The following is a 19,560-nucleotide window of genomic DNA, read 5'->3' as shown; positions in this document are numbered from 1 at the left end:
AGTCAGAAATTGTGTTTGCCTACAAGTGAAATAAACTGATTTCAATGTTTTAAAAATAAAATGATCGTACATTTATAATTTTGATAATAATTTATATTAATTATCAAATTAATTAATTATAATTAATATAATTTTTATAATTAATGCCAAACTGCTCCATAGTTCAAAAAAGAGCTCTAATCATATTATGTGAGGTCATAAAGAGAATGAGTTAAAAAAAAATGTAAATATAAAATGAAAAAAACCTGGGAGGGAGGTAAAGAAAGAAAATGTGGCAGGTCATATAGATGAACTAAAGGTCCCTGGATGTTTTGCACTAAGCTGGTAACCAAAGGGTTGACTGTTTGAACCCATTCAGAGGCATCATGGAAGAAACAGGCCTAGTGATCTGCTTTTGTAAGGATTACAGACAAGAAAACCCTATAGTGCAGCTCTACTCTGTCACACATCAGGTTTCCTAAGGCACAAAAGAACAACAAAAACAGAACCAAAAACAGTATAGGTGAACTACATTTATTATTTCATGAGGATCCAGTAGACACTGTTTAGAATTCACAAATCTAAAAGCAGTTACCTCTGGGATTGTGTGGGAGACTTTTTCTTATTTTCTGTTCTTTTATATGTTTCTAAAATTACTAAAGCATGTACATGCCTTACTCTTTTAAAAAAAATGTATTGTGATTTGGGTGAAAGTTTACTGAACAAATTCATTTTCTGTACATACATGCATTACTCTTATAGTAAGAAAACAAAATTAGGGCATATTTTGGTCGCCTATTGCTACTCTAGCAGAAAATACAAGTGGATGGCTTTAACAGACAGGAGTTTATTCTTTTACAATTTTGGAGGCTAGAAGTCCGGGCTCAAAGCGCTGAGCTATAGGGGCTATGTGAAAGCCCCTCGACTTGGGTTTCAGCTCTGCCTCTTGCTTCCGGCTCACTGAAGCTAGAGGCATCTCTTCACTCAGGCAGCTGCTATCTGCTGAGGCTGACAAACCCAAGTTTGACAAGTAAAGAGGCACAGTCCCTGATATTACCAAACCACACAGCACGCCATTGATTTAAGTCCATTAAAAGTCCCGGGATCAGCAGAGCATAGCAGGCTGCTGAATGAAGCGTGCCAAAAAGCTGTAGACCGTGCCCATAGCATCTCCTTATATATGGGGAACAGACCACATCCCTAAAGCAACTACTCACCTGCTTGCAGCAGATTCTACCATGGAGTTGATAACTGATCTCGTCATGGGGAACAGCTACCACCAGCTGCCCAGCCACTCAAAACCAGGCCCAGCCAAGTTGACATATAACCTTAACTACCACAGGGGGTGAGGTGAAAGCTATCCTGATGTCTAGGGGTAACATCACACCAGGACCAGTGTTCAATTCAGGCCTTGGGGGAGCTGACCTTGGGCTGTGGTTTTCAAAGGGGCATGTTTCTACATCCCCACAAGTGGTTGAAATTTTATATATTTACATGTTTTATGTTTAACATTAGCGCCCCTTCTGCTTATAATGTGTTTGGCCACTTAAGAGGGACCACACACCAACAATTACATATTATAGACTTTCTTTGCTATTCCATGCTAATTCTAAATTCTTCCCTGAGAGTTTTTTCTTTCCTTTTTTTTTTTTTTAATCAAAGGCAAAATAAAGGGAGGACTCCCCAAAAGTTTCTGGACACCTGAGAGTATATACAAGGCACAGTACCTAGAAGAGGAAAGAACAGCTCAGCACAAAGGGTGTGGGTGTGTCATCACCCCAACAACTCTGGCTTGAGCTGATGAGGGTGATTTGTATGAGGGTTTATTTTAATTCTCTGCATTTCATAGAATGCCCCATTGGGCATGATAAGTAGCTCATTCCATTGATTTTGAGTTTAGTTTATTTCTTTCACATTTCAACATTCAGAATATGTTTTGTAACCTGTGGGTGGCCTGTCATAATTTAACTGGCAGTGTTTTGGCTTCCTTAGTAGTATATAAACTAATGATGTATCTGACCATCAGTAGGATCTTACCAACAAAACCAAACTCACTGCCATAGAGTCAGATCCGACTCATAGCAACTCCTCCTTGGGTTTCTGAGGTGGTATCACTATGGAAGTAGATTGCCCAACCTTCCTTCCGAGGAGTGGCTGGTAGGTTTGAACCACCAGCCTTCTGGTTAGCAGTCAAATGCCTTAGGCACCATTGTAGAAATGATGGTTTTATTTGCCTCTTTCCAGTCCTTGGTACAGGATAGGCAATGGGGTTTTCTTAGCCCGGCTTGGTGTCTGGAGGTGGTGAAGAGCAGGATGCTGGATGCCCCCATGTATGTCCCCAGCTGACACCACTTGTCTTGTAGGTGTGGTCGCTGCCCCCAGCCACCATGGGCAAGCAGAACAGCAAGCTGCGCCCCGAGGTGCTGCAGGACCTGCGGGAGAACACAGAGTTCACTGACCACGAGCTGCAGGAATGGTACAAGGGCTTCCTCAAGGATTGCCCCACCGGCCACCTGACCGTGGATGAGTTCAAGAAGATCTACGCCAACTTCTTCCCTTATGGCGATGCCTCCAAGTTTGCAGAGCATGTCTTCCGCACCTTCGACACCAACGGCGATGGCACCATTGACTTCCGGGAGTTCATTATCGCGCTGAGTGTGACCTCTCGGGGCAAGCTGGAGCAGAAGCTCAAGTGGGCCTTCAGCATGTATGACCTGGACGGCAACGGCTACATCAGCCGCAGTGAGATGCTCGAGATTGTTCAGGTACCACGAATTGGTCAACAAGAGGGGCTGACTGGGGCAGAGATGGCAAGTGACCTACCCAGGGTCACCCTGCAGACAGGGCCACTGCCAAGGGTTCCCGAGTCCCAGCCCAGTGCCTTCTATATCCAACACAATAACCAGTCATTTTGGGGCAGGTTGCTAACTGGAGTGATTTTTAAAGTAAGCAATTATCACTCTTCTCTGGAGTGATTTTTAAAGTAAGCAATTATCACATGACTAGTTTGGTTCTTTCAGAAAGCAATGATAACATGATTTTTTTAAAAGCCATTTTATTGTTGATAAATTGTTACTATATATCAGTTATATATATAGGAACTATATATATAGTAACAGTTACACATGTATAGTTACTATCAACTACTATATTTCTGGCTTGATCTAACCATATTTATCAAGTTTCATGTTCACAATTGTATCTCACAAAACAATGCTCAGAGGGGTGATTCCACAAGGTTACAGAGCCAAGAATTCTAATAATTAAGGACCTTGATGTTTGCAAGAGGTGCCTGGTAAGACCTTTGTAAATCCCCATATTTGAGAAGGCAGTAAATAGCTTTTAATGTCCTTGTTGTTGTTAGGTGCTAGCAAGTCCATTTCTGTCTCATAGCAACCCCATGTGACAGAATAGAACTGCCTCATAAGGTTTTCTTGACAATAATCTTCACGGAAGCAGATTACCAGATCTTTCACCCATGGAGTGGCTGTTCGCTTTGAACCGCCAACCTTTTGGTTAGTAGCTGATTGCTTAGCTGTTGCTTAAAACAAAACAAACAAACAAATAAACAAACAAAAATTACTACCATTGAGTTTATTCCAACCCATAGCAACCCTATAGAACAGAGTAGAACTGCTCCATAGGGTTTCCAAGGGTGTAAATCTTTACAAAAGCAGACCGCCCCATCTTTCTCCCACAGAGTGGGTGGTGGGTTCAAACCCCCAACCTTTTGGTTTCCAGTTGAATGCATGAACCACTGCACTAACCAAAAACCAAACTCACTCCCATCAGGTCAGATCTGACTCATAGTGACCCCTCCTTGGGTTTCTGAGGCAGTATTACTACAGAAGTAGATTGCCCAACCTTCCTTCTGAGGAGTGGCTGGTGGGTTTGAACCGCCAGCCTTCTGATTAGTAGTCAAATGCCTTAGTCACTATGCCACCAGAGGAAACTAATTGTAAAGTAGACCTGAAATATTAAGTGATCATTAAAATAAATTCTGCCACAAAAATAGCACCACTTTATAAGATCTCTTCTCTTTGACCTCACTTCTGTCAACAGCTCTTGCAGATGAGTTTGAACTGCAGATCACACTGTTTTCCAGAAAGAAACCAAGTTTTGTTCATTTCACCAGGCTGTAAGATGTGTGGTGGAGAGCAGAGAACCACAGAGCCTGTCAGTGGGCTGGAAGCTGTCTCTCCTTGATATCACCCCCTGTACCCCTTCTCCTAGAGCCTAGGGGGTTCAATCTGGAACTCTTTGGAAGAGGTAGGCCCTATCAATAAGGAGCTTCAGGTTCAACTTCAAGCAATGGGTATCAAATCCATGAACTATAGGACAGCAACTACACTGAGGAGCAGTCAACACATTTCCCAAATAGATGGGATTTTACACAATGAGAATAAATTAACACAAGTTTGTGGATCTCTGTGGGTCCATTTCCCCTGCCTGGCTTTTAGCTATAAGCAGTGGTGCAAATAAGAATTCTTTTTCCCAAGAATCACTTACCCTAGCCCACGTATGATAAGACCTTAAAATTCAACTGCTATCAAGTCCGCTCTGGCTCTTGGTGACCCTTTGTCTCTCAGAGGAGGACTGTGTTCCACAGGGTTTCAATGGCTAATTTTTCATGGAAGTAGATCACCAGTCCTTTCTTCTCAAGCACCTCTGGTTGGACTTGAACCTCCAACCTTTAGCTTAGTAGCTGAGTGCATCAACCATTTGTACCACCCAAGGACTCCATGTAAATAAACCCTTACCCATTTGCAAATGAGCATGTCAGTTATTGACTGAGGAGATTGTTTTGGCCAAAATGAGAGACACAGGTGGTATTGCTTAGAGCAGTGCAGAAAAGCCATTCCTGTCTAAATGGAATTCTGTCCAAACCAAATTCCCAAACCCTGAAAATCTCAAGCACCTTTCCTTATATATCTGGCTTGTTGAGTGATGTTTCCATGGGACACCTGGTTGCTATGTATTTCTCAAAAGGATTGGTGTTTTCAGTATTTTAGAACCTACCAGGAGACTTTAGAGGATATCAGCTTTGCATTTGGCATGTACTTGGGGAAGCTCCTTGGCCCTGTCTCAAGTAGCATGTCTTTTATGCACAGAGGGTGTGTAGAAAGGCCCCAAAATACTTATCACCAGTGGTATGAGGCTGATGGGAGAAGAGAGAAGGCCTGGAGGTAGGAGAGGAGGGGCTGAATATAACACACGCCAGAAATCTTGGATGCATTTTTTCTTCTCTCTTTTTTTTTGGTCCTGCTTTTAAAATATGGCTCTTAGACTTCTCTTGTTCTTGATCTGTTGTTTTAGGAATGAAAATACAGGCCACACCACTTCTACATAGAGTTCTCAGCAAATCTGCACGATGACATTGCCCTCTCCCTGTTACATGTTACTTATGATGACCTCATGTCCCCACACACACACACACAAAGCACCTGCTCACCAGCATATGGTGGGCACCTGCCCCGAGCTGGGCCACTCAGGCTTCCTACAGGGGCTGTGGATCTTGGACGGAGACTCACAAGATGCTGGGTCCTCTAAGGGCAGTGCCCTAAAGAGATGGCTCTCTCCATCCTACTGTGGAGATGCAGGCCCACCCTGGTTCTTGTCCTTTCTGGGGTTGGTTATGTGGTTCTCCCTTTGAGTTTTAGGGGCTACATTTTTTTTTCTTCACTGAAGTATGATAATCATATAGTAAAGTGCATATAAGGAGCTCTTGTGGTGCAGTGGTTAAAGCATTTGGCTGCTAACCAGAAAGAAGGTCAGTGCTTCAAACCCACTAGCCACTCTGCAGGAGAAAGATGGGCAAATCCACTTCTATAAACATTTATAGCTTTGGAAACTCAATGAGGGTCACTATGAGTCAGAGTCAACTCGATGGTAGTGAGTTTGGGGCTTTTTATAGTTTAAAGTGCATATGGCTAAGAGGAGTAGCATGATGGGTGCATTTTAACCACCACCCTCACTGAGCCATATTCCCAGGTCCCCAGAAGTTTCCCTCAAGCTGCTTCCCAGTCAATCCCACCCCCAGAGACAACTCCCTTTCTTACTGCCATAGTCATAGATTAGTTTTTCCTGTTCTTGGACTTGAACACATAAACATGCTGGCACCTTTCACTTACCATTACATGTGTAAGCTTCATCCACGTTGGTACAGACAGTGGAGAACCATTTTTATAATTGTAGAGGAGTTCCTACAACCAGTGAGCACCTTGACTACTACATTTCTCATTGCAGGCTGGACAGAGGCTCACACCCTCGCCCCATCCACCCCAGATACATCCTGGAGTCTGATCCCACTATTCACCGTGTCTGATTCACCATGTCAATTCTGTATCTCTCTTGTAGGCAATATATAAAATGGTGTCCTCGGTGATGAAAATGCCTGAGGATGAATCCACTCCGGAGAAACGGACAGACAAGATCTTCCGACAGATGGATACAAACAATGATGGTAGGGGGCAAGGGGTGACCTGTGTGTGTGTGTGCAGCACTGTGGGGAGCCAAGATGTGTTTAGGACATTTCTCCCCCCTCTGCAGTGTCTCATGTGTCCCCTAGCCTGCCCCACCCCTCCCCTGACTTAGCTTTCCTGAGGGGAGACCCGGATTTGAAATCAGGACACATTTGGTCTGAGTCCTGGTTCCTTCCTCATGGCTCTATGGCCCTGAGCATGTTACTAGCCCCTGAGCCTCAATCTCCCCCTTGCAAAATGGGGATAATGTGTTTGGGAGTAAGGGTGGGAGGTAGGTATGCTGACCTTACCCAGGGCCCTGTAAGGGTTAGAATCAAAGGGTCCAGGCACTGAGATCCTGGGAAGCTGGCCATAGCTTCCTTGCCATCATCTGAAATGGAAGGCCCCCTGGTGACGCTAGCAGTCAAGGCAAGCACTGTTAGGATGTTCATTTCTGCATCTGCTGCAGCAGCTGTACCCAAAGACCCTCAGGCCACACAGCAGCAGAAACGCTGGGCCCCAGGCAGCAGTGGCACCAGTAACAATGGATACCATGGCCCAATTTTCCACTCTGCAGAGGCTGTGAGGTTCTGGTAGGATGCTGTGAAACTGAGGATTCGATACTTCTTGCTGACTTGGTCAAGTGGAGTCACAAAGCAAGATGCAATTTACTTTTGAGCAATAAAGACATATAACATTTAAAAAAGAACAGAAAATAAACCCCAGGTTATAATGAAGATTAAAAATAAGCTATGTACCAAAAGTTAAAAGAGCTGAACAGAAGTAAGAGTAGCTCGAGAAGATAAAACCAATTACTATAATGAAATGTGCAAAGACCTGGAGTTAGAAAACCAAAAGGAAAGAACACACTCAGCATTTCTCAAGCTGAAAGAACAGAGGAAAAAATTCAAACCTCAAGTTGCAATATTGAAAGATTCTGTGGGAAAAATAATGAATGATGCAGGTAACATCAAAAGAAGTTGGAAGGAATACACAGAGTCACTGTACTAAAAAGAATTAGTTTGTTCATCCATTTCAGGAGGTGGCATATGATCAAGAACAAGTGGTATTGAAGGAAGAAGTCCAAGCTGCACTGAAGGAATTGGCAAAGAACAAGGCTCCAGGAATTGACAGAATACCTATTGAGATGTTTTAACACTGGATATACTCACTTGCCTATGCCAAGAAATTTGGAAGACAGCTACCTGGCCACCTGACTGGAAGAACTCCATATTTGTACCCATTCCAAAGAAAGGTGATCCCACAGAATATGGAAATTATAGAACAATATCATTAATATCACATGCAATTAAAATCTTACTGAAGATAATTCAAAAACGGTTGCAGCAGTATATTGACAGAGAGCTTCCACAAATGCAAGGTGGATTCAGAAGAGGACGTGGAACAAAGCCTATCGTGGCTGATGTCAGATGGATCTTGGCTCAAAGCAAAGAATACCAAAAAGATGTTTACTTGTGTTTTATTGACTATGCAAAAGCATTCCATTGTGTGGCTCATAACAAATTATGGATAACATTGAGAAGAATGGGAATTCCAGAACACTTAATTGTGCTCATGAGGAACCTGTACACAGACCAGGAGGTTGTCATTCAAACGGAACAAAGGGATACTGCTTGGTTTAAAATCAGGAAGGGAGTACGTCATGGTTGTATTCTTTCACCATCCTTATTCAACTTGTATGCTGAGCAAATAATCTGAGAAGCTGGACCATATGAAGAAAAGCATGGCATCAGGACTGGAGGAAGACTCATTAACAACCTGCGATATGCAGATGGTGCAACTTTGCTTGCTGAAAGTAAGGATGACTTGAAGCACTTACTGATGCAGTCTGCAGTGGATTACATCTCAACATAAAATGAAAATCCTCACAACTGGACCAATAAGCAATATCATGATAAATGGAGAAAAGATTGAAGTTGTCAAAGACTTTATATTACTTGTTTCCACAATCAACACCAATGGAAACAGCAGTCAGTACATCAGACTGCATGTTTCAGTGGGTAAATCTGCTGAGAAAAACCTCTTTAAATGCAGAAGAGTGAAGATGTCTCTTTGAAGACTAAGGTGCACCTAACCCAAGCCATGGTATTTTCAATCACCTTATATGCATGTGAGAGCTGAACAATGAATAAGGAAGACTGAAGAAGAATTGATGCTTTTGAGTTGTGGTGTTAGTGAAGAATGCTGAAAGTACTGTGGACTTCCAGAAGAATTAACAGATCTGTCCTGGAGGAAGTGCAGCCAGAATGCTCCTTAGAAGCGAGAATGGCCAGACTTTGTCTCACCTAATTTGTTCATGTTATCAGAAAGGACTATTCCCTATAGAAGGATATCATGCTTGGTAAAGTGGAGGGTCAATGAAAAAAGGGGAAGGCCTTCAATGAGATGAGTTGACACAGTGGCTGCAATGAGGGGCTCAGATACAGCAAGTACCATGAGGCTTGCACAGGACCGATCAGGCAGTGTTCCGTTCTATTGTGCATGGGGTCGCTATGAGTTGGAGCTGACTGAATGGCACCTAACAACACCACAACCAAAAAGTGCTTCATAAACTCAAAAGCACCCTACAAGGGTGAATTAAAGGACAAGGCCAATAGGGAGACCAGGTTTTTAATATAACTGTAGACAGAATAAACATAGCAGGCAGCAAGTTAACAGTTTTCAAAACACATTCACACATAAGACAAGGCAGCCTCATGCCTAACATCATTGCCTTTGGGCTGACTCAAAACATGTTTCCCAACCTCTAGTGTAGCAAGGCACAGACTTCGGATTATGACAGACCTGCACTTGACTCTCGGCTCTCCCAAGCCTCGTTTTACTCCTCTATGAAATGAGGATAATAAATCTAATCTCATGTGGATGTGAAGATTCAATGAGAAAAACTGAACACAGTACTTGGCACTCAACAAATAAACTTAACTCATTGCCATAGAGTCATATCAGACTCATAGCGACCCCTCCTTGGATTTTCAAGGCAGTATCACTACGGAAGTAGATTGCCCAAACTTCCTTCCGAGGAGTGGCTGGACTCAACAAATAGCAGCTGTTATTTCTAACCTCACAGTATCCCAAGGTCTCACAGTGTCCCATGACCACGACGAGGCCTCTTGACCTACTTCCCTGGCTTACCCCCAGCCCCACAACTTCAGAGAGCCAGCTGGGCCACACGCCCATTGCCTTCCTAGGTTGTTTGTGAGCTTGGATAGTGTGTTCCACTTGCTAATGTGTCCACTGGGACAAAGCACTTCCTGCTGTGAGCCCAGAGGTACCATCTGCCCCTGGGGCTCCAGGTAGGAGAAGGAGAAGTAGTACAGGAGAAGCTGGGGCTGTGATCTGGGGTCCAGGTTAAGATGAAGGGGGAGGGTGATCCTTGAGTCTTCTCAGAGGACACTTCAGAAACAGGTGATGACCCACACTTTGTCCCAGAGTCCTTGGCCACTCCAGAAGAGCACATGGCTCTACCCTAATCTCTTCATGGCATAGGTGTCATTTGTTAAGGTCACTCTCTCCTATTTAATTTTCAAGTAGTTAATATCAATTGAACCCAGTCAAGTGCCAGGAACACACTGGCCACTACGGCACAGAGTAGGGCGCCCCACCCCCACCCCCACCCCCAGAGCCCCTTGTCTGTCCTGTGCTCTGTGAGGCAGTGGAGGAGAGGTGGTGCTTTCATGGGACCATAATCTCAACAAGTCCTCAGTGGCTTTCCCTGGGTCAGCTTGGGGCTTCTTCTATGGCTGCTGACCTGGGCCCACTCTGCACCCTCAGACCAGAAGAACTTTAAGGTACAGGGAGTGAAGAGGGTAGAAGGGACAGCTGGGCCTTCCTGGCAGCCTTACTCCCTGTGGCTTTTGGGACCTTGAGACCCCAAGGCCCCAGACATGCAAACAAGGAAACCCCCACCTCCATCCTGCTACCTCGAGTGGCCAGAGGCTGGAGGTGCGGGGGGAGTGGCTGGTAAAAGCCACCACCAGCCTTGTGAGGAGAGTAACAAGATCTGGTAGTCCCCTATTTGCTTTGGCACAGCCCCAGGCACCTCCTTCCCTGCTGAGGGAGTGGCTGTCCCCTCCCACATGCCCTCCCATTCCCAATCTACTCCTTAGCCTGGGCATTGGTTAGTCTCCTGGGGGCCAGCGGGGCTGCCCAGGCCTTGGAATTGTATACAGAGCACATGAAGCAGGGAAGCCAGCCTGCCTACCTCCCTTCCTGGGGTCCCAAAGGGAGGAGGTGTCCTTTTCCAGGAGGGCCTGAGAGTGCCCAGGAAGCTGGGCCACATGTGGCAGTCCATTTTCCCAGTTGTTTCTCTGCAATGAGCTTTATCCAAAACCAAATCAAACCCACTGCCATTGAGTCCATTCTGACCTATAGCGACCCCCATTGGGTTTCCAAGGTGGTAAATCTTTACAGAAGTAGATTGCCCAGTCTTCTTTCCATGAAGTGGCTGGTAGGTTAGAACCACCAACCTTCTAGTTAGCTGTCAAATGCCTTAGGCACTGTGCCACCAGAGCTCCTTAATGAGCTTTATAGTAGCAGTTTATTTTGAGTGTGTCCTCCATGCCAGGCACTGAGATGAACCCCTCATGTGCATCTTCCCTAGCAACCATCATCCCATTTTATAGACAAAGACACTGAGACACAGAAAGCTTAGTAGCTTGCCTGCCACAGCTGAGCTGTGAGCCCAGGGTACTGACTTGATGCCCCTCACACCCTGTATTGTGTCTATGTGCTGGGTGCCAGCTGCATGCTCTTAGATTGTCTTTACAACAATCCTGTGAAGCATGTGTCACTATTCCATCTTACAGCTGAAGGGCCTCAGACTCGGAGACCTTAAGCAGACTCCCCACAGCACAGGCAGCCAGAATTCAGAGTCTACTTCAAACCAAGTCTCCTGTGTCCAGGCTTTCCCCACAAACCAGATAGACTAGCAGACTAGAATGATGACCCTAAGATGTCCCCTTATCTTCCCTGAGTTGGTCAGAATGTTTTAATATGCAGAATTACAAAAGTGTTCCTTGGCTTCTCATTCAAACTCACTGCTATCAAGTTGATCCCAATTCATAGCAACCACCATTGGGTTTCCAAGGCTGTAAATCTTCACGGAAGCAGACTGCCTCATCTTTCTTCCACAGAACAGCTGTGGGATCAAACCACCAACCTTGTGGTTAGCAGCCAAATATCTTACCCACTATGCCACTGGAGCTCGTTGTCTTGGCTTAGGGAGTAGCAAACAAATGCTGTAGTGACCACAGTTTGGCTCACTGAAGAAATAATTGTATGAGAGAAGATCATGGTGATCAGCAAACCCAGTCCCTCCCACAGTTCAACGTTCTCCAGAGCCTTGGTGACAGGTGTCCTCTGAATTCCCATCCAGACAGATGGGGGCCTTACCCTGGGCCACCCAGCCTGGCATGGAGTCACTCATGTCTGTGTTCTAGGACAGGGACACCGTTCTCCCCACTATGGTTCCCACGTTTCTATAGCACTTTAGCCTTTAAACCCACTTTGCTAATACCTGATTCCAGAAGTAACAGGTCACTGGTGAAGGAGGGACCAACTCTGAGGGGAGGAAGCCAGCTGAGCCCTTAATGTGACCCTTACACCTTTGCTGGTCCTCCCACCCACACTCTAAAAAAAACCCAAACTCACTGTCGTCAAGTCGGATCCAACTCATAGCGACACCTCCTTGGGTTTCCAAGGCGGTATCTCTACGGAAGTAGATTGCCCAGTCGTCCTTCTGAGGAGTAGCTTGTGGATTTGAACTGCCAGCCTTCTGGTTAGCAGTCAAATGCCTTAGGCACTATGCCACCAGAGCTCCTCCTGCCTACCCTGTAGGGTAGATATTACAGAAGCAGAAAGCAAGGCTCAGAGCTTGAGCAGCAGCCCCAGGCTGCACAGTCAGCAGCTGAACTGAGGGGTTGGGCACTGCTCATGGCTAGAAGCCATGTCCTGAGCCATGATTCCAGACCCTGGGCTTCCTGAGGGCACCCAACCCAATATGGCCTTCTCAGCCCTGAACTATTTATGAATTAGAGGCAAAGACTATCTTTTTCTTTTGTGGATAAGTCACATATTCCTTAATATCTAAGAACTAGAGTGATTTTAAAAGGCTTTAAATTACCCTCATCAGCCACATCATGCCACCATACTATGTACATCCTTTTAGATGCCTGATGCTTTGCTGTGAGCCATGGAAGCAAAAAAAAAAAAAAAAATGTTTTTCAGACATGCCTATGAAGTGAGTAGAGAGATGCTGACACAGGCCAGCTTCCAGGACTTTAAAAAAAAAAAAAAAAGAGGGGGTGGGGGTGTCCCTAACATGAAAGTTGTCCCCATCCTTCTTGGGATGTATAATGAACAGTGAGCACTGGGTAATTCTGACTTCTCCTGTCCCCTGTCCCTGCAGGCAAACTGTCCCTGGAAGAGTTTATTAAAGGTGCCAAGAGCGACCCCTCCATCGTCCGACTGTTACAGTGTGACCCCAGCAGTGCAAGCCAGTTCTAAGGAAATGGGTATATGAACAGTCGCAGAGAAACACATGGACTTGTCTTGCTGTCTAAGCTTTGCTTGCAAAAGTGGTTGCCTCCTCAGTCTTTCCTGCTCTTCCGGGACCAGTGCCCAGGTGACACCATCATGCCTGCCCGGCCCAGCTGGCTGCTCCTTCCTCCTCCACCCGACCAGCTTGACACTCCTCTCGTCCTGCCCCCCCCCCCTTATGGCCTGTTTCTTCTCAGGGTGACTCACTGGGTGTGTTCACATGAGAGTTTAAAGTGTTCACGGCTCCTGGGGCAACCCCCTCCCACAGAGAGCCCAGCGTACAACACTGAAGATTCTAGGTAGGACTTCCTAAAACAGCACCAAGGCCAGCTAATTTATTTCGTAATCCCAGGTAACTCGGCTGGAAAGATGGGGATGGAAACTGAGCAAGAGTAGACAGAGCAAGTCCTTCCCCTGAGCATGGCTCCACCTATCTTGTTTGTTTTCTCTGACCAAAATTGCTTGCACTTATATATACTATGGTCTTCTATCCTTTCATATATAAATTATATGTATGGTGAAGTACAATGTACCGTGTTGATCCCGTATTTAATGCCTCTGACTGCCTTCCAAGCGTGGTTCCCTTGTGGCCTGTGACTCCTCCGAGCCTGGTTGTCATGTGGTATTTATGCACTCTCACGCTGCCCACTTCTGGAGGACATGCATGTGTGCCCAGAGCCCCAGAGATGCTGCAGTCCATGTAGTGAATGCAAGTGTATGTTGAAGGTCTGTTCTCCTTGTTGATTGGTCTGGCATTTCCTGTATTAAAATTATCAAATAAATGGAATTATCTGGATTGTGTGTTTGCCTCTAAAAGTCCCCATTCTGGTGGTCATGCACTCTGTGGTCGTCTAGTGAAGGTGGATTCACTTGGCTGCAGCTGCTGTTTGCAAACTCAGTCACTCCTGTATCCCTTTAGCTGTCACTGTGTCTATGAATTTCATGCAGGCTGTTCTTCAATATCTGCCTCATGCCAAGAAATATTCATGAAATTAAAAGATGACTGTTTGGGGTAGGTTTGTCTGTCACACTTTCTGCCGCCCTCATCCCTTGCTCCCTTCCTCCCTCATCCCCTCTGAGGTTGTCATCTACCTGCCATTGTAGGAAAGCACATAGACCAGAGGGAAGCAGCCTGGGCCTGGAGGTCAGACAGGCCTGGCTTCTCATCCTGCCTTCCCTGTGGCATTTAGAGGCAAAAAGCCCAATAGCAGAACAGCCAACTGAAAGTGCTTACATGATAGGGATGTTTGTCTCACATGCCATAAAGTCTAAAGGTGATGCATTCTAGGCTTGGCTAATCAGCAGCATGTCAGCATCATTGAGGGCCCAAGTTCTTTCCACCATCCCCACTGCCCCACCACTCAGCCCCAAAAAATCTGTTCTTATCCCCAAATTGGTTTCCTCAGAGTGCCAGCATAACTGTCACAGTTCTAAGCAATACAGCAGACATATGAACATCCACAGGCAGGAAATTAAGGAGCCATATTCCCCAGACTTCCATTGAGAGAGAGGAAAGCTTTTCCAGATCCTCTCCCCCCCCCCCCCCCAGCCTCACATCTTGTTGGCCCAAACTGCCCAATGCCACACCAGGCCAGTGTCTTGGCTAGGGTAATGAGGTCACCATGACTGATTTAAATCCATCGTGATGAATCCCTTGGCTGAGGGGGAGCCCACCTCTCCTCCTCAAAGGATATGGTGTCTTCATTTGCTAGTGCTGCTATAACAGAAATACCACAAATGGGTAGTTTTAAAGAACAGAAACTTATTTTCTCACAGTTTTTAGGAGGCTTTAAATCCAAATTCAGAACACTGTCTGTAAGGCAAAAGAGCTCTGTTGGTGTAGTGGTTAAAGTATTTGGCTGCTAATTGAAGGGTTGGTGGTTTGAACTCACCAGCCACTCCAAAGAAGAAAGATGAGGCAGTTGGTTCTGTAAATATTTATAGCCTTAGAAACCCCATGAGGATCACTATGAGTCAAAATCAACTCAATAGAAATGCGTTTGGTTTTTGGCTTATCTATAAGGAGCTCTGGTGGTGTAGTGCCTAAAGCATTTGACTACTAACCAAAAGGTTGGTGGTTCAAACCCACTAGCCACTCCATGGAAGAAAAACTGGGCAATCTATTTCCATAAGGGTTTACTGCCTTGGAAACCCAGTGGGGGTCACGATGAGTTGGAATGGACTCAGTGGCAGTGAGTTTGGGTTTTTTTATAAGAAAAAGGAGCTCTAGTGGTGCAGTGGGTAAGGCATTTGGCTGCTGACCAGAAGGTTGGTGGTTCAGACCTATCAGCTGCTCCACAGAAGATGAGGCGATCTACTTCTGTAAAGATTTATAGCCTTGGAAACAATATGGGGGTTGCTATGAGTTGGAATCAGCTCAATGGCAGTGAGTTTTTTGTTTTATCTGTAAGGGAAGGCTCTCTCTCTTTTGGCTCTGGAGAAAGATCCCTGTCTCTTCCAGCTTCTGTAGCCCTGGTGCCTTGTCAATCTTCATGTGGTGTCTGTCCCCCTGCTTCCCATCTGTGCTTGTTTCTGTATCTAGTCTCCTTTTATATTTCAAGGGTGGGCAGGGTTAGAACAACATCTATGCTGACATGGGCTTGTTACATGAAAGAAAAAGAAAACCCTGTTACCAAAGGAGATGACAGATTCAGGATTCCAACACATGTTTTAGGTGCACACACAAAAGTGAACAGAATTGAAGTTCTCTTCACAAGGATGTATACCAACAATGTCTGTCATGCCAGCTGACTGGCCATGGCACCTCTCTGTGCCTAAGTATTTTCACCTTCAAAAGGGGCATGAAGAAGTTTGTAGGATAGTTAGCAATAATGCATATGGAGCATGCAGCTCAGAGCCTGCTTTATTGTAGGCTTTCAGTGATGGAAGCCATTTGGTTGATTTTAGACATTTTCATATCTTTTAAGACTCTATGGCTTCTTGTTTAAATAGAAATGATTAGTCACTCTCCCAGGTGCCTTTTGAGCCAGTGAGTATTCCGGAAAACTTATTCGTTGCCAGTTCCAACTCATGGTGACCCCATGTGTGCAGAGTGGAACTGCTCTGTAGGGTTTCAAGGCTGTGAGCTTTCAGAAGCAGATCACCAGACCTATCTTCCAAACTGCTGCTGAGTGGGCTGGAACTGCTAACCTTTCAGCTAGTAGTCAAGCACTTAAGCCTTTGCACTACCCAAGAACTCCACCAGAAGACTACTTTGTGGTAAAACACCACACCCCACATACCCATAGCTATCGGACCTTGATCAGCAGTGTCATGCAGGTGGAATGGAAAAGGTAAGGTCTGGCGCTGGTGGGGGTGAGATTCAACTTGGTACGAAGAGACAGATGGTGCCTTTCACAACTCTGCCTGGCCTGGAGGAATCTCCAGTGAGGTGCTTAAATTTTACAAAAACAGAACGGAAATGGCAAAGATCAAATAAATGGTGTTTGTCTAGGAGAATGGCAGGGTTATGAGTGTAGAATAGAGCTCAACAGATATAAGAGGAGGAGCAACTACTTTGCCCAAATATGGAAGACATGAATCTGGAGGTCCTAGTGGACCTAGCTCCAGCAGGAGCTCAAAGAAGTCAGTGTGGTTCCTCAAGGAGTCAATCTGCTGTCTGAAAGACAGGGGATGTTGCCACCAAAGACAGTAGTACTCAGACGCCAAGAAGCCTAGTTGATCAAAGGAAGAAAAGACCCAGAACTGCCTTGTCGAAGTTGCCTCCCCAGCAAAAGTCCTCTGGGCAGCCTCTTTCCCTATCTTGGAGCAGGCTCTTCCGGAGCTGGTCCTTAGAAAGTGCTTCCTCCTGTCTCTCTCTGCAATTTGCAATATTGACCCATGGTCTGCCACCTCTTCCTTGTGCCCTATCCTCCTGCAAGGGTCTCTTTGCCCTGCCTGCCTTCTTGTACCTAGAGATCCCAGACCACCAGCCATCCTGATGGCCACTTCAAGTTAAAGTTCCTCAGGAATTCAAATATATCCTTTATGCCATAGATAGCAGCCCTGATAATGTGTCTATAGAAAATGTGTGTGAGATCAACAGAACATCTGGAAAGTGACTCTGGATGTAGTCTGTACTTCTATGACTCTCCTTAGGACTCCTGCCCAGAAAACACAAGATCTGAACATCCCAGAAGCTCAGCCCCTTTCTTCCTTCATATGGATTGAGCTCAGTGCCCTGGAGTGGTACCTTCACAAACCCTTCCAGGAGTTCTGACCACACCCCCCACACACACACCCCCCCACACACACACACACAAAGTGCCCTGTGCTCACTGAGAAAACACAGGGCAACAGAAACAATTTCCAAAACAGGAAGATGCTTGGAATCTAAGGAAGAAAACCTCAGGTATGGAAAGAGGGCAGGAATGGGGTGTTATGCCCAAGATGGTTCATTTGGGCAAGACTGATCAACTCCCATGAGGGTAGGACAGTCACCTCCCTTACTCCAAACCCTGGGCCTTTATCATTTCAACCCCAACACATTTTCTGGTGGGTAACCTGGCCTTCCCTGCAGGAACAAGCATTAAACCAGCATAACATTAGCTCCCATTTCATGAGAGTATCCTAGGATACATACCACTAAGCACCTTGACTGCATTATGTAATTTAAACCTCCCATCAACCCTACAATGTAATATTACTACTCACATTTTATAGATTGATAAATTAAGATTTAGAGAAATTAAGTAATTTTCCCCAAATCCTTAGCAGAATCAGGATTGCAACCCAGGATAAACTCCCAAGGCCCTGAATTGCATCTCCTTCCAATTATAACTGATCCTGTGTGAGACATTAGTGGTGGTTTGGTGATAGAATTCTCACTTTCCATCCGGAAGACCTGGGTTCAATTCCCAGCCATCACCTTTCTGTCATTGGAGACTTATGTGTTGCTATGATGCTGAACAGGTTTCAGTGGAGCTTCCAGACTAATGTGGACCAGGAGAAAAGGCCTATCTCCTTCCTGCAATGTAGGGTTTTTACCCATTGAAAATCTTTTGGGTCCTAACAGTCTGATCTGTAATCATGGGGATGGTGCAGGATAGGGTAGTGTTTTGTTCTGATGCACATGGAGTTAGCTTGAGTTGGGGGCTGTAGTAGTTGTTTGTGCATCAACTTGGCTGGGCCTGGTTGAGTGGCTGGGCAGCTGGGTGTAGTATTCCCCATGATGAGACTGGTAATGAACTCCATGGTAGAATCTACTGTGAGCAGCTGAGTAGCTGCCTTAGGAATGTGGTCTGCTTCCTGTATATAAGTAGGAGCTTTGGGGAATGGTCTCTAGCATATGGCATGCTTGAACTCAGTTTATGGCCCTGTCATTGTTCAGCAGCCTGCCATACTCTGCCAACCTGGGGACTTCCAATAGACTTGAATTAATGGTGTGCCATGTGGTTTGGTAACATCGGGACTGTGCCTTTTTACTTGTCAACCTTGGGCTTGTCAGTCTCAGCAGCCAGCAGCTGTCTGAGTGAAGAAAAGCCTCCAGCTTCAGTGGGCCGGGAGCTGGAGGCAGAGCTGAAGCCCAAGCCTTAAGGGGCTTTCACCCAGCCCCTAGAGCCTGGTACTTTGAACTCGGACTTAAAACCTCCAAACTGTAAGAGAATAAACTCCTGTTTGTTAAAGCATCCCATTTGTGGTATATTCTTGTCAGAGTGGCACTAGGTAACCAGAACAGGGGCCAACAACAGCAGTTACCAACCCCCCCGGTCAGTCCCTTTCTTACCAGCTCTCTACATCCCACTCTCATACCTACACCCTACACACACCCAGTCACTCTTATGGTGAAGAAGGGGGTCACACTTTCCCACTGGCCTAGGTGGTGCCCTCCTGAGACCTGGTTCTCAGAGCCCATTGCTGGAGGGATGGCACCATAGAACCAACAGCACTGCTTCCCCCCTTCCCCACCTCCTGGTATTGGGGATGGGCCTGAAGAGGGCATGCCAAAGTGGGTTTCCCCCATGATCTCAGCTCTCTGAAAACAAACTTCAGACTGAGAAAGAGACTGTGACTCCAAGGAAAGGTATTCGTGAAAACAGGGGAGTCAGTTCATTAGTTTGTTCATTCCCCAGTTCTTCCCTGAGGGCCTCCAGGTCCTGAGTCGACCCTGGGAACACAGCTGGGAATAAAGCCTAGCCACCCCGAGGAGCTGGCCTACCAGAGGGGAGACAGCAGTCCAGGAGCAGAGATTCCAGCCCAGAGCCAGGCCTGTCTGCCCTCAGGAGAGGGAGGGGAAGCCCTGGGTGTCCAGCCATGGGGGCAGTCAGTAGGGCTCAGCTTAAGAGGCAGGTCACCCCTTTCCAGTCCCAGCTCAGCCACTAATCAGCCACAGGCTGACTTCACTCTGGGCCACAGCTCACTGGTTGTGGGCTCTGATCTCATGTTGGCAGTGATGGGTCCTGTCCACGAAGCAACCACAGCAGCCCCAGGCCCAGGGAGGAGCCAGGTGGAGATGGTTTCTATCCCGCTAGACACCTAGGTACTGCTGTCAGTTTCCCTCCAGGTGCACACATCCTCTGGAGAGTCTGCAAGGAGCTCCATGTCCTGTTTCTGCCCTTGGCCT

The 19,560-nt window shown here is 46.1% G+C and overlaps 1 protein-coding gene across 1 annotated transcript; it reads left to right on the top strand.

The window, feature by feature from the left end:
* The first annotated feature begins 2,366 nt into the window (after window positions 1-2,366).
* Window positions 2,367-12,965, top strand: HPCAL1 (hippocalcin like 1). The gene is made up of 3 exons (XM_007935098.2): window positions 2,367-2,744; window positions 6,337-6,442; window positions 12,868-12,965. The coding sequence occupies exons 1-3, from the start codon at window positions 2,367-2,369 to the stop codon at window positions 12,963-12,965; spliced, it is 582 nt and encodes a 193-aa protein (XP_007933289.1).
* The last annotated feature ends 6,595 nt before the right edge of the window (window positions 12,966-19,560 follow it).

Source organism: Orycteropus afer, unplaced genomic scaffold, assembly GCF_000298275.1.
Source record: "Orycteropus afer afer isolate SDZICR_OR568_19922 unplaced genomic scaffold, OryAfe1.0 scaffold00025, whole genome shotgun sequence".
NCBI lineage: Eukaryota > Metazoa > Chordata > Mammalia > Tubulidentata > Orycteropodidae > Orycteropus > Orycteropus afer.
Note: the sequence above shows the minus strand (reverse complement) of the source record. Positions and strands in the feature narration are given on the sequence as shown.

Bases quoted from the DNA above. Each gene is read 5' to 3' on its own strand.
- HPCAL1 (XM_007935098.2), top strand. From the start codon at position 2,367: ATGGGCAAGCAGAACAGCAAGCTGCGCCCCGAGGTGCTGCAGGACCTG. The intron at 2,745-6,336 runs GTACCACGAATT...TCTCTCTTGTAG, and splicing joins AGATGCTCGAGATTGTTCAG to GCAATATATAAAATGGTGTC. The intron at 6,443-12,867 runs GTAGGGGGCAAG...CTGTCCCTGCAG, and splicing joins GATGGATACAAACAATGATG to GCAAACTGTCCCTGGAAGAG.